The 18,410-nt window shown below is 47.3% G+C and overlaps 1 protein-coding gene across 10 annotated transcripts in view; it reads right to left on the bottom strand.

Annotated features, from left to right (window-relative positions):
• Window positions 1-18,410, bottom strand: part of GRIP2 (glutamate receptor interacting protein 2) — a 288,332-nt gene that overhangs the window by 11,586 nt on the left and 258,336 nt on the right. For all 10 annotated transcript variants that reach the window (XM_014946824.1, XM_014946825.1, XM_014946823.1 and 7 more), the window contains 6 exons: window positions 13,147-13,213; window positions 12,197-12,342; window positions 11,760-11,904; window positions 7,212-7,351; window positions 4,747-4,923; window positions 1,489-1,642 (listed from right to left, as the gene is read on the bottom strand). In XM_014946824.1, coding sequence (XP_014802310.1) covers window positions 1,489-1,642; window positions 4,747-4,923; window positions 7,212-7,351; window positions 11,760-11,904; window positions 12,197-12,342; window positions 13,147-13,213 — 829 coding nt within the window. The remainder of the gene's footprint in view (window positions 1-1,488; window positions 1,643-4,746; window positions 4,924-7,211; window positions 7,352-11,759; window positions 11,905-12,196; window positions 12,343-13,146; window positions 13,214-18,410) is intronic.

Raw genomic sequence — 18,410 nt, 5'->3', positions numbered from 1 at the left:
CACCCCCTACCTTTCATCAGCTTTTAAAGGACAGTAGCCTTTACACTGAGCCGAAAGGTCAAAAAAACACCCAGCAAGACTTTATAAAAACAAACCAAAATTTCCCCCCAAAAGGAATTTTTGATTCTTTCCCCTTACTCATTTCCTTCCTCTGCTCCCAGGTTCCCAAAGAGGCAAATGTTCCTTCCAGTTACCAGTTTCTTGCCTCTCAGGTCAGCAATATAACAAACACATCCAGGACGCGGATGAATCAATACAGGCTCTCACACCACTGGGTCAGCAGTTTTTTTCAGGCTAAAGGCACCCGGGGTTAGAGACATTTTGTTTTTCTCCTTAATAAAAGGGCTCAGCAGCATGAACCGTTTCACCTGCACTTTGACATCAGGGCTCGGAGCCCTCATTAGGGACACGCGGGGCTTTGAGGGCTCAGATTTGCTAACTTCAGCTGTCGGCGGCCTCGCTGGGAGGGCCACGAGGGATCAGCGACCTCTGTGAGCTGGCTCTCGCTGAGAGGCAAAACAAGAACAAAGTCTCCGCCGCTGCCAGCCTTCCTGCCAGTTTGATCATCTTTAAATAGGTGGAAATGGCCATGAGATGTTCTAAGGGTTTTGTTTGGACAAACAAAAGTTAAGGAAAAAAAAAATAAGAAAAAAATAAAAGAACCGACAGTAACAACACGAGACACACAACTATGGGGACTCTAGAGGACGTTGAGGGGAGGGTTAGTTACAAACCAACAAGGCTTTTCCACCATGTGTGGCTCAGTGAGGGACAGCCTCTGGCCAGGGCAGATCCAGCAGCATTTTCACCCAAAGCGAGGGGCAGCTGCAGCCTCCTCCACAGGCTCAGGAGGTGTTGCAGGATTTCTCCCACCCTGGCTGAGCCTGGGGATTAACTCGATCATGTTCACTCAGCAGAGCTTTGTTTGTGGTGTTGGACGGGCCAAAGTGTGATAGAGAGAGATATCCAGCCACAGCTTGGGAGATTTCAACTTCAACATTCAACTCCATACTGGTCCTGCATGAACTTTGGTTGGCCTTTTTCCTCTGTGGCGTTGGGCTGTTGCAAAGGTGCATCCTCACTTGAAAAAGTCTGGCCAACACATGTGGGGACAGCCCTGACCATACCTATTTACTGCACTACACTACACTGCCTATTTACTACATGAAAATACTGCAGCCTTTACATGGCAGGAGTATGAGATGTGGTAGGAACCTGTGATCCATGCAGCTGAGACTGCCCTAACTCCAGACACAAATGTCACCTGGCCATGGCAGAGGTGCCACAGAGCTACACCCAGGGTAACCTGGCAATGTGGAGGTGGTTCAACAGAGGAGGTCATCACCCCAGCACCCCTCCCCATGGCTTCCCGATGCCGAGATGGGGACATCACCGGCTGCTCTATCACATTCTCATGCCCCCTTGTCCCTATGCAGTGACACCCACATTTGCAGACATACCTCCCTGCCTCCTCCCACCCCTCCGTACCTGGTGGGCTTGTCCCAGTCTTCTTCACTGAAGCTTCCATCCATGTAGGGGTAGTTTTTCCTGGGGTCCCCCGGAGGGGTGCTGCTCTTTTGCCTGCTGTGTCTCCATTCATGTGGATGGAGGGCTATGCCGGCAGCCTGAGGTATGTACGTACCTAGGGAAGGCAAGAGGGGGTGGGGAGAGAGAGGGTAATACATGGTCAGAAAACCCAAATGGAGTAAGTCACGCTGAGCCAGGAGAGCCTCCTTGCCCAACCCCAAACCTGAGGCCACATGGATTGCATACTGTTTCCATCTCGGTCATCCAAAAGAGGTTGTTCTTCCCATGCCTTTTTGCTTCACCCAAAGCAGCTTCTCAGCTTGTCACAAGGTACCCCATTTCTCCTTCAATCTCCCATTTCTGAGTAGTTCTGTGGTGTTTGGTCTGGGATCCACAGACCTGGGAACACCTATACCCGCAGATGCAGATCCAACCCCAGCCAGCTTCAACTTGGTTAATGGCTCCTGTTTCCACACTGAACCCAACAGAAATGGTGCTGTTGAAGCAGCCACCTTTAAATACAGCAAGTCCTTCAAAGAAAAGATGCTGCCAAACTTCTTTCAGCGTGCCCAAACCCATTTGTTTTGAAGGATTTGGAGGCCTGATTTCTATTAGGAGAAAAAAATAATAATCTTCATTTAGATTCTCAGCTGTCTTAGGGACTTAATGGACAACACACACACAAAAAAAGTAATAGGATATAAAAGCATAACACAATAGCTTTCGCAGCAAACAAAGGGCATCCAGAGGAGCCAGAAGCAACAGCCTCCCTTCAGCAAGTGTAATGGTGCTGGCTACCTGGTGGTGGTCACCACCTCCAGTGTGCTCAGCAGTGTTACATGAGGAAGAGCCAGCCCTGACTGCAAGGGCTGCCAGCCATTTTCTGCAGCCAGCAGAGCCCTCCCATGCCTTTGGGATCAGCTGGTGAAGGTACAGAAAACCACTTCCAGGACTTGTGTGTGAAAGGCAAGGAACAAGAGGAAAAACTCTGCTGGCTTGAGAGAAGCGGAGGCTCAGGCTCATCTGTATCACATTTGATTTGAGACCAATATGGACTGTTAGGATGAAATGAGGCAAGTTTCACTATATCTGCCCCCATGGACTTTTAGTACTGCAATGTCTTACTCCAGAGATGCAAATCCATCACTACCAAGTCACAAGATGTCCAAGTCTCACGAGGAGCTGCCTGGACAGAAATCTTCCAAAACAGACCATTCTTCAGCAGTGTCAGTGACATGTGCAGTACAAATAAATCTCCTAAGTCCCCTGCTCACCTCTTGCTGCCCATTCAGTGTTTCAGAGAAATCCTCAGCCTTTCCAAGAAACATCGTACACTTCCATTACACGCTGTGCCAAGTGAACAGGAAGAGGTAACGGAGAAACACGTAATTAAGGGAGACTTGACCTCCCAAACAGCTAAGAGCGCTGGAAATACCCAAAGACAACGCCAGCACTTTCTTTGAAAATGCCAAGGCCTGTTATTTCACTTAGCTGAGCGTTTCCTCTGTGTGTTTTTAAAGGTTAGACTGCTCTGGAGACAGCCCCAGAAAAGTGCTTGCCAACATCTTAGAGCAGTCAGGAGTGTTCGCTGCCTGCCAGAGCAGAACAAGGTGCTGGGATGCAGGACCCTGCAGTGGGTGGGCAGAAGGTGGGCGCAGAGGTCCAGGGACTGTGGGGGTATGTGTGCAGAGCAGTCACTTGGGTGCCACCTGTATCACCTCCTCCTTTCAGGGAGATGGGCTGGATTCCTGGGATTCAGAGCCACCTGGTGGCATGTTCCCACAAGGCCCAGCACAGCTCCCTCACCCAAACCCTTCCGGTTTCCTAAAGCTGTGGATGAACCTAAAATCTACAAGGCTGCAGAGTCCGATCTATAGTTCTCCATTTGGGGTGTAAACCCTAATCTCCAGGCTCTGGGCATCCCAGGTCTCCCTGCATCCTGCCTTTCCTGCCCATCCCGTGGGCAACCCTATGTGTCCTTATTCCTGCCCTCCAGCATCCCTCTTCCCAGCCAGCACTAGCACACCACCATGCACCCACATGCAACTACCAGGCAAGATGAGAGAGCCCCTGAAGCAAAGTTGCAGTCTGTGGATGTTGGGCAACTTGGCATCAGCCCCACTCCCCGGGGCTCTGTGCTCAATTACTTGTTCTCAATTTACCCATAAAAGCAATCACTTTGCTAAATCCAGTGTCCAACTTGTGCTAACATTCAATTAGATGGAGAAGGATTGCAGTATTATGAAGGCCAGGGGATTCCTCCTTAATGAAGCCTCCAGTCCCAACTGCACTCCCAAATTAAGACTTCAGACCAACGGAGGCTGAAGGAAGACACAAGTGTGGTGGATGAGACACCTGCACAGTGCTGCCCTTTGGACTTTTCTAAGCCAGGGTGCAGCGAGCACAGGCACACACCTTGCTCAGCACATGGAAGGTGCTTTGCAGGGGTGCTCTGCAGCATCCCTCCCTGTTTTCACATTCTGTTCCAGACAGCAGTTTTTTCACCAGTTTCCTTGTGCAGAGGCAATTCAGGGTTTTGTTTTGTTTCAATTTGAGCTAATACTAGTTTACGTCACCAAATCTGAACTGGAATAACTATTTTCCAGTGCCTTTCTCCAAGTAAAAATCTATTCCCATGACTAGTGCATCCTCCGTCCCAATTCCATATGTCTGCCAGAAACCACAGCTGAATAAACCTGGCCTCGAAGACATGTGTTCATCTGATTGCTCACTAGAGAGCTAGACATACTTTCTTGTAGTATTACCTTAATTATTTTGTTAAGTGAGTGCTTCTAGTCACAAGACATTCTTGTGGATTTTAAAACATCCTGAAAAGGATTAATATGTCCTACATGGCTTCTCTGGAGAATTAAAAGTGAGCTATGGACCAAATACTCTGTAAGACATATGGCCAGTGAATGCTTCCTCTGATTATGTGAATTATAAAGCGCAGTAATGGTTTTGAAAACGCTGTGAACAGTATGATGCCATATAAACCAGAAGAAATGTGCCAATAAAAACCTAAAACAGATACATCAACTCACAGCACCACATGAGTGCATTTTAAAATACATTATGTTCCTCGCTGGAAGTGAGAAGCCGTGCAAATGTGGTCAGACCACAGGCTTTGGCTCATATTCAGTCTCCAGACATGTTTGGAGGCTCTGCCTGTCTTCACCCTGGCCCAGAAACCCCTAAGAGAAAACAGACCTGGCTTACCTTGGCTTCCATACCCAGCATCAATGCCGGAGCCATCCCAGGACTCCATAGCACTGTCCACGCTAGGAATTGTGGTGGAGTATATCTCAGACAACTTGCTAGTTTTCTGGGAGTCTGTCAGTTCATCTTCTGGGTCACTCACTTCATTTATACTCCCCGACTTCTTGGGATAGGGTTCTGAAACCAGAACATGCTGCTTTAGCAGGCGCAAAGAGAAAGCCTCAGGGAAAGACTTATGCTGACATAAGAGCAAGCCCAGGTACTATAGGTCTTTTGAAGTACCTCTAGCTTTTCAGAAGTAGCTGAGACAGGACTGTGTGCTGCAGTTGAAAGAATTTAATGCAGTACTCTTATCTCAAGCTGAATCAAGAAAAAACGCCTGAGTTTTTAGCACATGGAATATAAGGAGCAACCATGGGGATTTGAGGATTCCCAAATACGAGAGAGTTGGGACCTAATCTCAATTCACAAGTGCATCTTCTTGTGCCTTTGGAAGCTTCCTCCAAACAGCCCTACCCAGAGAAGTGTTGGCCTCTGCAAACCATAGCCCATCGCTTCTCTGGCTCCCTCCTTTCTCCTCAGAGCAGCATTGAGTCAGGGTGCTGGCTGCAAACTTTCTGTTAGAAGCAGATGTTTTAATGAGATTCTAGTCACAATGTAACCTGGTCCCAAACTACCACAGCTGAAGTTACAGCCCCCTTCTAAGACTGTACAACCTCGTATCAACTCAAGGCTAATCACCACCCGTCCAGAGTCTCCCACACAGTCTCACAACAACGGTGGAATTCCTGGGCTGGGTATTTTGAGGCTGAATTTCCCCTGATTAGTGATTGGAAAGTGGAAAGCTGAATGTGGATGATGAAGCTCAGACCTTCCCTTTCATTATTTTAGTAATAATAGGCCCTTATTATCATTATATCAAATTCCTTTTCAGGCAACAGCTATGCAAGGAATGGTTTCTCAGAACAAGCATTTCTTTGTACTGAATATTTTAAAGTCCTCATTGATTAGATATCCTGTTAGCCATCCACGCCCTCTGGATCTCTGACTCGCAGAGACTGGGATAAAAAGCCCTCTGAAAGTCTGCATTTGTCAATGAGGACAGATTATTTTACCAAACAAAGCCCAGTGTCCTGAAAGTCCCTATTTTCCAAGCATTCAGAAGATTGCTCACCATGATTAACTCAAGATTACCTTGAAATTTCAATTACACCTGCTTCATTCTCAGAATGATTAACGAGTCTCCAACTGGCACTTGCATGTCAATTATTTTAGCTAGTGGCTGTGACAATGGTAAGTGTCAGAGGGGGGGAGGGAGGGAGAGTATTTCAGACCAAGGATCAAGACAGTTGGCTACAGGAAATGACAGTGGAGTTTCTTGAAGAGGAATCAATTCCCCAGTTCTACCTCTATTTGCAAAGTCCCCACTCCCTGCCTGGGCTTCCCCCATTTGTACAATAGGTGCATTGCCACACATCTGTAAACTGCTTTGAGGTCTACAGAAGTGCTATGTTTAAGAGCGATGCTGCTTTTTCAGATGCAGGACAGATGTCCCATGGGCCACGCTTGCTTGGAAGAGCTTTATCACTTGATTTCTTCTAAACCCCACAGCACTGCGGGCGACTGGCTGGGTAGGTCCAGCTAAATCTAGAGACTGCAGAAGCATAGCACACACACAAAAAAATAATAGATAGAAAACACTGGGTGTGGGGAGAGAGAGAAATGCAGCCAGAATGCACTCGCTACTTTCTAAACTTGATGAAAAAGCCTATTTGGCTGTGATTACACAGTTGGTGAGAAAAGTTTGCATGTTCCCTGGTTTCACCAATCTCCTCTTTATCCCCCCCAAAAGTGACCTGCCTGTACAAAGTATGCTCCTGTTCTTTGATAGTGTGTCAAGAAGAACAGCTTCAAAGCCACAGGGAGCTTGGCAGGGGAATGAGAAGGAGATTTCTAGAGTAGATGCTTTGAAAGATGATCTTAGGACCCAAAGCCAGGAAGAGGGGCATAAAAGATTTATTGCCAGTCACTTTCAAAATGTTGAACTAAAGGTGGTTTTTCTTGTTGACGGATTCTACCAGCTCAGAATCTCCTTGCTCATTTAGGGGAGTTGTATTTAAAAAAAAACACCCTGCAAGTTCTGCTTCACTTCTGTGTGAAACACCCACACAGACAGGGAACTGTATCAGCAGCACAAGGTGTCAATCTGAAAAAAAAAATATTATTGCAAATAAACCTGCCCTCTAATCTCTTCCTAGTACCACAGAGACCCTTTTTTTTTTCATCTGCGAGTCAGAAGTAAAAAACCACCCTCCTTTTCCCTCTGTCCCCAGCTGTGTCCCTGAACACGCTGCCTCATCTCACCTTCCACAACAAATGAAGGAAAACCTCCAGTGCCACCTTCCTGGGGTCCCTGCCGGAGGGCACCTTCACCCTCCCCCCCCCAGCCAGGGTCCCCAACTCACTCTCTGTCTGCTTCTTGATCTTCAGAGTGACCGTCTCTCCCGCCATCTGCAGCAGGTGAATAGCTTCGCTCAGCGGTTTGCCCTTGAGGCTCACGTTATTAATTGCTAATATCCGGTCACCGATGTGGATGGCTCCAGTTCTGGAGAGAAAAAGCGCCGTTAGAAACTTCAGAGAAGCAATTCGCCTCTGCGAGACAGGCCATTAAGTTGTCGCTCGAAGCAATAACATATTAACTCTCAGCACTTTCAAATGCGTCTTCGTTTCCCCTTGGTACACCGTGACTTCCTCTTCATCACCACAATCTGGTTCCACTGCCCCCATCTTCCACATGTGCATATACATACAAACATGCTCAGGAACATACACACTCCTCAGATCCCAGGCCCCTCGGGAGCTGGGACTGCAGACCTGTTTACAGTCAAAACTCCTCAAACCAAGGGGGTCTACATGCTAAAAGCACAAGCATTTCCAGTGTGTGATGCTCACCGGTGATCACACATGGAACTGAAGGGCATGTTCATGCTGACAGAAAGGAATGATGAGACAAACCTAGAAATCCATTGAAAAAAACCGTGAAAATCAAAATGGCCCAACACACCCAGATTGCATGTACAAGAATGAGCTGAACCAGTTGCAGATCAGTTCATGATATGTTTAAAGCTCACCCCTACACAGATAGACCACTGTGACTTTCTCCACCAGGACCAGCACACTAGAAAAGGTTATTGTGCTATGTGCACAGCCATGTTCCAGCACTGGCTTCTGCTCTCAGCTAAAGAAATCCTCAGGTGTTAGCCGCAGCCAGGAACAAACTAACAAGTCACGACAATTCTCCCCTTTCTCCTCCATCCTTCTCCTCTGTGTCTGTCCACAGACAGGATCTCACTTTACCTCTCTCGGTATTTGTTGCAGCTCCGGGAAGAGCAGGCAGGACAGGATGTGTCTGTCCCAGAGCTGGCTGCCAAGGCAGGAGCTCATGCTCACCTCTGGCTGGATCGAGCTCATCACACTCACACTCCAGCTCCCTAGTGCCAGCAAGCCAGAGCAGCAATCCTCTCCTCCTCCAGTAGTTCCATGAGCTTCAGCTATCAGGAACCTGTGTGATCGAGCCAGGAGGAGATGCAAATCTGGACTGCAATGTCTTTTTGCCCGTGGCAACATGCCCCTCTCACGTTAGATCTCCAAACCGGACTGCTGCTCCTGCAGAACTGGGATTTGATACACCATCACAGGCAAAACAGCTACTTGCCTTTCCCCAAAACACTTCTGTAGACACACTGCTGTGAAACATCTACTATAAATACATCAAATTGGGAAATGTAGCCAAAGAGCAGGCAGGACTGTTCAGTTTGCTGCTGCTGTGATACTTCAACAGTGCCCGACATCCCCACCAGCCACTAGATGTCCGTCTCGTCCCATTCACATCAGCCTGAAAAAGCCCTCAGGGAAAACTTGTGCATCCGAATAAATTACAGATTAAACTGGGACTGCAGTATTTGTCTTAAAAGTTTCATCTACGTAGTCGAAAAAAATCAAGCTTGACTGCTGGCAGTTTAAAGGCAATTCTTTGCTCACTGTAGTGGTTCAGCATTTGAAGGCCTCCTGCTGTAGCCCTGAACCCAGCGAGGGGACACATCTCCTATCCAACATCAGCCCAACCAGTCACCTCTGAACAACACAACTGCTCTGCAGAAACTGTGAAAGCCCCTCAGCAGGGAAAAATACAGAAACAATTAAAGATAAAGGTCACATTCATCGAGGTGCTTTTCTTCAAGGGGGGCGGGGGGGGCTGGGAGTAAATCAAAGTCCAGTCCTCTCGTCTGTCCATCTCCAGACACCCCCATGAGAACAAGCAGATAGAAGGTGAGTGGGAGCGATAGAGAGAGCTGTTTCTAACTAATGACCCTTGTGCATCTCCATCATCACCAACAGTCCTTAGTTCACCTCAAACACAAACCAGCCCAGGGGCTGTGCTCTATGTCCCTTCTTGCTCAGAGGACACATGCAAGAGCAGAATCAAGCAACAGGTAAGTTGCAAGGTGTAAAAGGGGCTGCAGGCACTTCCCAGCAAGCACTGGAGAAGAGCTGGCTGCATGCATATGGTAGGGATTTACTTGGCACATGGGCAGGGCCACCATCCCCTCTCCTCCCTGCCAACATAGTTTGGTGCTGAGCACTCCTGGACAAAACCCTCCTGCAGCCACCCCCATCTACTTGACCAGGTGGCACTAGAGGAGGCTGGTACTTTAAAATGCCAGTAATAGCCCAAAATTGCTCTTAGAGAACCATTACACCTCGACCAAAATTGATTGGTGTTGTTCAGGCACACTCCCTTCTGCAAGAAGAAGGAAAACAAGTCCCATGGTCCAGGCTAAAGCCACCTGCAGGTACTGAAGGAGAAGAAACAGAGACTAACATGGGAGACAGCCACCGCTCAACACCAACCCAACAACCTGAGCTGCCTCTGTAGGTTTCTATAAGATCAGACACGTACACGGAGAAAAACGTTCAAGGTCAAGATAAAAACCAAGTCATCTGTATCTGGAGCCTTTTCAGCTTAGACAGCCTGTCACGCACTGTGACAGACGTGTGGCAGATCCTAGAGGACAGCCTGCCTTCCCCATCACCAAGCAAGCACCCCAAGCCGTGGCACAGACCTTCACTTGTGCTTCCATGAGAGCACTCGGCGCATTCCCGTTATCAAATGCTGGGATCTGGTCCACCCCCTGCCAGCGCTGCTGAAACATGTCCCGTGCTCCAGCAATAGCCAGGCACTGATTTGGGTTTAAGTCCCTGTCCTTCAGAGACCTGTCCCACCCTTCAGAGCCTGGCTAAGGGGGGGACAATCTAGGATCACACTAGGACCACTCCTCTTCCCATGACAAGGTCAATCTGTTCCCTTCTGTTACTTCCAGGAGAAAAAACAAAAGCACCTTTCCTGCAGACAGCCTTCATCCCAGCCTTCCTTGCCCTCCCTGCACGTAGCCAAGGTTACCCAGAGAAATCCCTGCGCTGCTCCGTCCCCACACCACTCCTCTGCACAGGCACCATTATTTGTTAGTCAGCTACGGAGAACATGCTGGAGGGCTACATCCCTCTTCGCAAAAGGCTTTTCATTCCTTACTGCCTGCCAGCTCCTGATCAGAATTCAATAGCACCGCAGCACTTGCCTGCGCTACGTTTCTCTGTGGAGCGGTCACTGATGCGTGTCCGAGTTCAAAGGAGGAACAGCCATGGCATTGCAAAGGGAACCGAGAACAACAAGGGTACGAAACTGTCTTCTGAGCCTGACAGCATTTGGGCTTTCTGTCCTCTCTCACGCTGGGCTGCAGGTACAGTGCAGAACTGCTACGCAGAAAAGCATCGGATACTCTATAGCTACTATTTCCTAGGGAAAAAGATTGAATCCTACAGTGGCAGGCAGTGTTACAAAAAAAAGAGAAGAATCACAAATGACTAAGTCCATCCCCCTTACTTACTTCTCGGGAGACACTGGTGTTCTGCTCTCTGTACCAAAGGGAAGCAAAGGAAATGCGCAGCAGTGTGTGTGCTGAGAGCTCAAGGAACCCAATGCAGAACGAGGCACTGAGCTCTCAGTTTTACAGTCCAGCTAAGGGGGAGTGTGGCCTTGAATCAGAAAGAATGAAAAGGCCAGATCTGCAGTCAAATCTCCCCAAGGTCAAGCCCCTTACACCTATTTATTTGGGCAGGGGGGGTTTGCTGCTGTTCTGCCTGTCAAGCAGCACAGGGTAAGGCAGCCCTATGAGAAGCATGAGTCAGGCTGCTGAAATGATCTATTTACAAGTCACAGCTACCGTATAGACAGATTAATTAAGATAGAGTGTATGACTCAGTTCTACCTTATATTCTCAGCAATGTCCTGATCCGTTAAATCCCACGCACGCACGTATATTCAGACACAGGCACACACAGAGCCAACCTCCCCGGCTGCCGGAGGTAAAGCTGCACCTACGTTTCTGCTGCATAACTGTCTGCTGCTTGAAGCATGCCAGCCCCGCGCTGAGACACCTCCGTACGTAACAGCCTAGCCACCAGCAGGGATGGGCCAGAAGACCCCCCTCACCTCAGAGATACGTGGTTTCAGCAGGACACACCACTGCCGTGGCCATAAGCCACAGTTGAGCAATGTGTGAGTCTGGGATAGGATTCTACAGCAGTTTCATGGGCAGGGTGAGGGCTGATGTGCAAGATGTGCATGGGAAATCACAAACCAGAAGCACCTCTGTGGAAGAGGGACAGATAAATACATTTTCCTGGCTGCTGCATTCAACTGACATACTGCCTCTGACTCTTCCAGAAGTGCCCTGCTTTGAGCCTCTCTCATTGCCCTGACAGCACAGTCCCCACATCTCCTGCACGTGGGCCTGCAGAGCCAGACTGGCAGGGCTGTCCCTGCTTCACAGTGCTCGGTACCTTCATAGCACCCTTCCTTTCTAGCAGACTAAAACACCTCAGAAGAGTTTATGACAGCAGAGGAAACTTTGCAAACTTCAAAATCCCTTCCCATATCTGCCCCCAAACCTCACCTTTCTGCCAGCCCTCGTTTAGTCAAGCCCGAAATGACAATAGGGTCGAAAGGTTCCTCTGTCCCAGAGATGGTTATTCCCAAGGGACCACCGTATCGCTTCAGTTCCACCGTGTAGATAATAGCACCTGTTGTCTCCTGCTCATCTGAAAGGGAAACAGGAATGCTGAATTTTTTAATTAGCCATACGAAAGAGGTCATAGGAAAGACTTGCAGCATTTAGTAGAAGGAAAAGCCTCAGGCCTTCAGCCATGCTCATACCAAATAGGATTTTAACCTTCCAGGCTCTGTTTAAGGGCAGAATAACAAAAATAGACTATAATCAATTGGAAAGTGGTGACCGGACAAGTGGCAGCCCTTATCTTTGTTGGTTTGCACTACCTATTGGGAAATGTCATTACAGTGGACAGGCACCAGTTTGCATCAGGATTTCTGTACCAGAGTTATCTTCATCCTTCCTAATCTTCAATTTGACCAGGTCTTCACACTGCCTTAAAATCTGCACAGCATCCTCCATTGAGCAATTGTCGAGTCGGATGTTATCAATGGCTAACAGCTTGTCTCCTGGCTCCAAGGTGCCAGTTCTGTGTGGAAAGGAAAAGAAAACTAAAAGAACATTTATATTTGCCTTTCAGATCCCATGACACATTTGGTCCTGCAGCGGCAATGACAATATTCACTATTAACTTTTTGCTGTCCTTGATCTTTTCTGAGAAACAACCATGAACAGAGGCTGGGACAATTGTAACTTAAAGAGAGGAAGTTTCTGTAGGGTATGCATCAACACAGAACAAGGCAGGAAGATTAGAGATACAGCCTGGGTAACCTAAAGCATTGAAAAATGCCTGAACTTTAACTGACATATATTCTACCTTTTATGGAAACTCCTGTATGAGGACTCAGAAATGAGCCCTCCAGCAGCACTAAATTCCTCTGAAAGCCTTGCTATGAGGTGTTGGGATCAGAGGTGAAGTCAATAAATGCTGAGTTATGTGCACAGTTCTCCACCAGTGCCCACAATTCACTCACCCTTCACCTGAGCAGGAGCTGAGACACGGCAAACTACCTGATGAGCCATAGCACCTTGTGGGATATATGAAGCCCTTTACCACATGCTCTTAAAAGCTAAACATCCATCTCCTATATGGTCAGCAAATATCTGAATCAGTGCCCTGGCCCGCCATCTCCATTAGCTCAACTCTACATGCTTCAATACAGACAGTTTTTATTGCAAACCCTACTGTGGTGTAAGACAAACCTCTAGGGTTGAGATCTCGGGTGCTGGCAAAATCCAGACCTGAGTGCTACTGCTTGGGCTCCATTCTACCTTTCATTACTGAGCTGGACATTTAGCAGTGGGTTTGGCAGGTGGGAAACTTGCCACTCACCTATGTGCTACACTCCCCTTCTTGATGTCAGAGATGATCAAAGGCTCCCCAGGCTTTCTGCTTGCAGCTGCAAGAGAGACACATGGGTACAAGGCTTGGTATCAAGTCTGCTATAGAGGGGATAGTTAGTGAGGAGAAAGAGTCATAAGGAAAAGGAGTTTATATTCCTTTGATAAAATGATGCTTCACGCTTGAACTCTGGAAACCACACCAGGAAAAAAAACCAAATCCCTGCAAACGTTATTTGGTTGCTCTTTGCCCAAGGTAGCTAGCTGCTTCCTTCCATCTCCTCAAAGGGGAGGACAGGCCACGTCCAACAGCAAGAGCTGGGATTGCCCAGCACTGTTGAACACCCGCTCACCCACACCTCTGACGTGAGACAGCAAGTGAGTCAACGGCTGCGGCAACAGTCAGACATCAGCACTGCTGCCGAGGGAGTACCCAGCTCCACGCTGTGGTTAATATAAGCATTTCTGTGTTCCTGAAGTAAAGTGGGCTGGGAATTTTTCCAGGTGGAAAACAACTCAGGAAGAATTAGATAAAACATTGTTTTCTAGCTGGTTCAGCTCCCCAGGCCACTTCATCATCCAACCAGATAAATTGGGGCTGGTCTCAGTGCTGGAGCTGGAAGGGGTGGTTTCCAACTATTCTCTCCAGCCTGACCCTGGTAACTTTTTCAGCCCATGAGAGATGCAAGTACACATCTCTGGGAGCATTTGCATTTTCAAATTTGCGTGCAAAGACCTGCTGCTCTCTTGAGAAATCTGAGTGAGCTTTATGACTCGAACCCCTCCTGACCCCTCTGCCATCCGCACACCAAACATATGCCAAGAGCATCCTTCTCACCCTGTGTCACTTCCTCCTGCCTGCTATGGGAATTGCATCGTCTCATTTAAAGCTGACAGAGCTTCTCAGCAAAAACTGCGTAGGAAGGAAGGAACTCGCAGCATCCGAACATATCAGGTGCAGGTCAGAGATTAAAATATCTGTGAGGCACGTGGCATCACCCACACAGAGATCCACCTGCCTGAACAGCAGTTAGAGCACCCCAGAAAGCCAGACATAAAGGAATAAGTGCTTCCTCTTACCAACCTCTCTTCGCTAAATTTTTCTGTTGTTTACATTCATTTATAAGATTTAAAAACATACGCAATAACCCGTCACCTTTAAGGATACCAGATATAACTAAACCTTCTGTACTGAACAGGGAGAAAAGACAGGCAACCTCAGTCATAAGAGGGCTGAGTAGAAAAGTTAGGTCAGACAGCGAAAAGCAGACCGTGACTGATTTTATAATAGTCACAGCAAAGCAACTGCTGAATGATAGAGAGCCTGGAAGAAGGATTTTCCCCATCTCTTACTGCAGCGTGGTGTCAGGCAATTTCAGCCTGGACACTCATGTTCAGTTTGTGGCCACAGGTCAAAGAGAAGCAGGTGGGTTGTGGCGATTCACCGAGGGCTTGTGCTTTTATTCCACCTGTCCACGTACCGAACCAGCCAGTGGACAGACCAACATACACCAGGCAGAGTTGAGTGGTGGGAGGGAAGGATGAGATGCAGCTTGTGCAGCTAAAATCAATGCAGAACCCAGATTGAGAATTTCACACCGTGGACTAACAGCACAGTGAATGGCGAAGTATTGCCTTGTTACTACTACTGCTGTTCTCTCTTTCAATATAGGACGTGGATTTTCTGCTGAAAAGTGCAAAACACAGTGGTCTGGTCAGCAATGATGGGAGACCCTGTAAGCACACCCTCTGCCCTGGGTCGGGCTGGCAGCGCTGCATGTTTAGTCACTCTTCAGCCCGGTTCTGTCAAAACAATCCAGGTGAGCAAAAATACTTTTCCCTGTAAGGTTTGTTTACTAGTTTCAAAGCAAAAGCAGCATGACAGAAAGGGGTTAGGGAGGATCCCCACCATCCTGGGGGTGGTTTGGGGATGGCCATCTCTAAAGACCCAGCCACAGCTGGAACGATGTGTTTGGAGACAGTGAACACTCAAAAGAGCAAAGAGGGGGGAAGGAAAGAAAAAAATAAAAAAAAGAAAAGAAAAGCAAGCATAGACAACAACATGCCTCGTGCTCTGCAGAAATGGTGTTTATCTCAGCATCTGCCTTACAAGCCCTGTGACACGTGAGGAGACTCTGCCTATGGTCAGTCCCTCAGCAGAGAGTGAGCCCTCATCCTTCTGCAGCTCCACAATAGGTGTCAGCACTGAACGTAGCACAAGCTTCCCATACTAGAAAGGGTGACTAACTGAGCGCTTTGTCCATTAGAAAACAGAGCAAGCTATAAGGAAAAATCATTCTGGAATTTTCTTGTGGTTTTTTTTGGAAGCTGTTCTTTCCAAACAGATTTTCTTGAGACCGGTTAAATGAAAGAGCCAGGTATAACAGCACAGAACTGTCCCTATCATCAGAGTACCCAAACTTTAACAAATGGCAGCTATCTGTTTTAAATAATCACTTACTATAAAATGGAAAGGCTTTATAAAACCATCATTATTAGTCAGTCCCTACAAATCTGAAGAGTAAGTTAGAGAGACTTAATGAATAACCGTTCTCTCTCAAGAGGCATAAGATACAAAGTTAAGATAATGAAATCTCAAAGCACAGAAGAGTCACTTGCTGTTCATTTTAAAAACCAGTAGTTACTAACTCCATTAATTCACCTTTGGCAGCCCAAAGCCTTCCCCAGCGCCCCAGGAGATCACCCAGCTGGGCTTTCCACCCCTCAGCTGGGACCAGGCGGCCCCCGACCGCCCCCGCCACCCCGGGACCCGTATTTTTAACAGTCCTGGGCTGTTCCCCCCCAGGGGGACAACGTGTCTCTGTGCCACGGCTGCCCTGTCTACAGGCAGGAGAGCTGCAATGTCACTGATGTGGTGACTCAGCCAAGGTCAAAGGCTTTGGATGTGTAGATCCCTGGTGAGATTTTGGATAAACCATTTCCCATTTCCCTGCAATTAAAAAAAAAAAACCCTTAAACTACATTATTATTATTTTATTAGGGCTGTGGTCTTTGGAGTTCAGACACTTGCACAGATGAGTAAAGCTTTTTCATCCATTCATTTCTGCTGTCAATGTGGTTATTTCTCTTCAAAGGACATTGCCTTGGTAATTCTGCTTGCTGCAGGAAGACACGGTTCAGATGCCCAGCTTTGCCTCTGGGTCTTGCTTTCCCGTCTGTAAAATGGAGACAGCAGCAAAGGCAGTCGAGGGGAGAGATGGATGGAGACACGGGCAGGAGCTGGCGTGCAGAAACCCATGATCTCTCTCAGCAGATGGCTGTGGCCTCCATCTGCCAGGGCAAACCACTTCAGGTGGAACTAGGCTCTTTTTCAGCTACATTCATATTTTTGGTGGGTTTACCAGTACAAAATCTGTTCCAGTGGCCCAGCTCCATAAATCAACAGTGGTTGAAGGCAGAAGTGTGGGGTGGGAAAGAAACTCAAAATGAAAACACTGCTTGGTGGTGGTGACAGGGCAGTGATAAAAAGGTGAATTGATCAATACTGTTATTTACTTTTTATAAATTGCTTTCAGTCTCTCACCACCTCTGCTGGGATTCTGGCTCGCTCGGCGTTTACGCTGTGATGGATGATGAGGCCAGAAACACATGTCTGGTTTGTGTTTTTAATAGAATGCATAATGACTCCTATCGGTAAATTATTCCCCTCCAAGGAGCACGAGCACATATTTCACACACATCAACCCGTTATAAATGCCCTTTGTTATTGACCAAGCCAAAGCAGCACTCTGCCAATGTATAATTAAAGAAATTGTAATAATGCCATAAGAATACATTTAAGAAGGCAAGCATCTATAAATGGGAAAAAACAAACAAAATCAGAAACCAAATAATGTCAGGATAGCTAAGGAATGAGAACAGGAGTAAAAGCAAATCAGAATTGATTACAAAAGCAGCAGTGAAAATCAAATCCCCACTACTCAACTTTTTCCTCTATCATTCATTAGTTTTAGCAGCAGGTGCATAAATTATCGGTGCCTCCAGCAGGACATTTATCCCGCTGGAGATCTATTTCCTTTCAAAATCTCCAGGTAGCAAAACCAGGACAGAATATCCCACTTTGGTAAAAGCAGCGGAGCGAATCAGCTGCAAATCTGGGTTGAAGGTGGGATGTTAGCAGGGGGCTGCCGGGCTGGCGGCGGGTCCCAGGTTAATCCAGCACCAGCAAAACTAGATTTGCTGAGCTCCCAGATCCATCTTCTCGCTAGGACAGTGATTACACTGCTTAAGCGACTTAATCGAAGTTATCTATCTATCCAAATTCCGGTTTTATCACCCGCAAGCAGATATACTACCTACTCCTTATCTGCAGTACTTCAAGCCAAGGGCACAGGAATTGATTTGTTAAGATATATAAAGGTAATTTGATAAACATGCTATAGAAAGCTTTAATGCATAGCTAAAATGAACGGTTATTTCAATATCTGTTTAAACAGCAACAATAACACACCTGTACCCTGCAGCAAATTTCACAACTAGCCCTTGGAGAGAATATTTGAGACAGACAAAAAAAAAAAAAAAAGAAAATACAAAAAGCAATCTTTTGTGCAATCAACTATCATTTTCCAGAGGCTAATAACAAATCCATATCTTATTTTAAGAGGTCAGGTATTGAATATACAAGAATACACAACTATTAGCTTCTCACAGTTGGAGATTTTAATTTGTAAGAGATTTACAGCAAAGCCACAAAGGCATAACTGTATGATTAGAACTGAATGCAGCCAGCAAGATCGGAGCACTTAAGGTACGTGTTCTGCTAATGGAGATGAGTAGCTCAGGCTAAGAAGGGCCACATCTTCTCATCCCTGTGTCAAAAAAATCTCAGTTTGCAGGTCTCTGCATCCCCACCGTTCACAGCACCTCAGAGGTCTCTGCACACAGCTGAGCTTCACAGCCCACACAGCTCCCTGAACCTCCCGGAGCAGAAAGGAGCCCACACTTTGCTCTTCAAGCCGAGCAGCTGTTTTACAAACAAACCCAGTTCTCCCTGGGACAGAAACCAACGCACTGGAGTATGGAGAAAACGAGAGTGATTTTGCTGGCTTCTTGTCCCTTCACCCCTGGATGAAGTGCATGGAAGCAGGGCACACGAGGCAGCTTTGGTAGTTTGCTTTGCTAATTTTCATTTAGCAACTGTAGGAGCCTGAAATGAGGCTTGAGGGCACCAAGGTGCCACAGAAATACAAAGCAGAGCCAGTGAAAGACTCATCCCTTGGCTTTCCTAATCATCCT

The sequence above is a fragment of the Calidris pugnax genome, unplaced genomic scaffold (assembly GCF_001431845.1).
Source record: "Calidris pugnax isolate Ruff unplaced genomic scaffold, ASM143184v1 scaffold81, whole genome shotgun sequence".
Lineage (NCBI taxonomy): Eukaryota > Metazoa > Chordata > Aves > Charadriiformes > Scolopacidae > Calidris > Calidris pugnax.
Note: the sequence above shows the minus strand (reverse complement) of the source record. Positions and strands in the feature narration are given on the sequence as shown.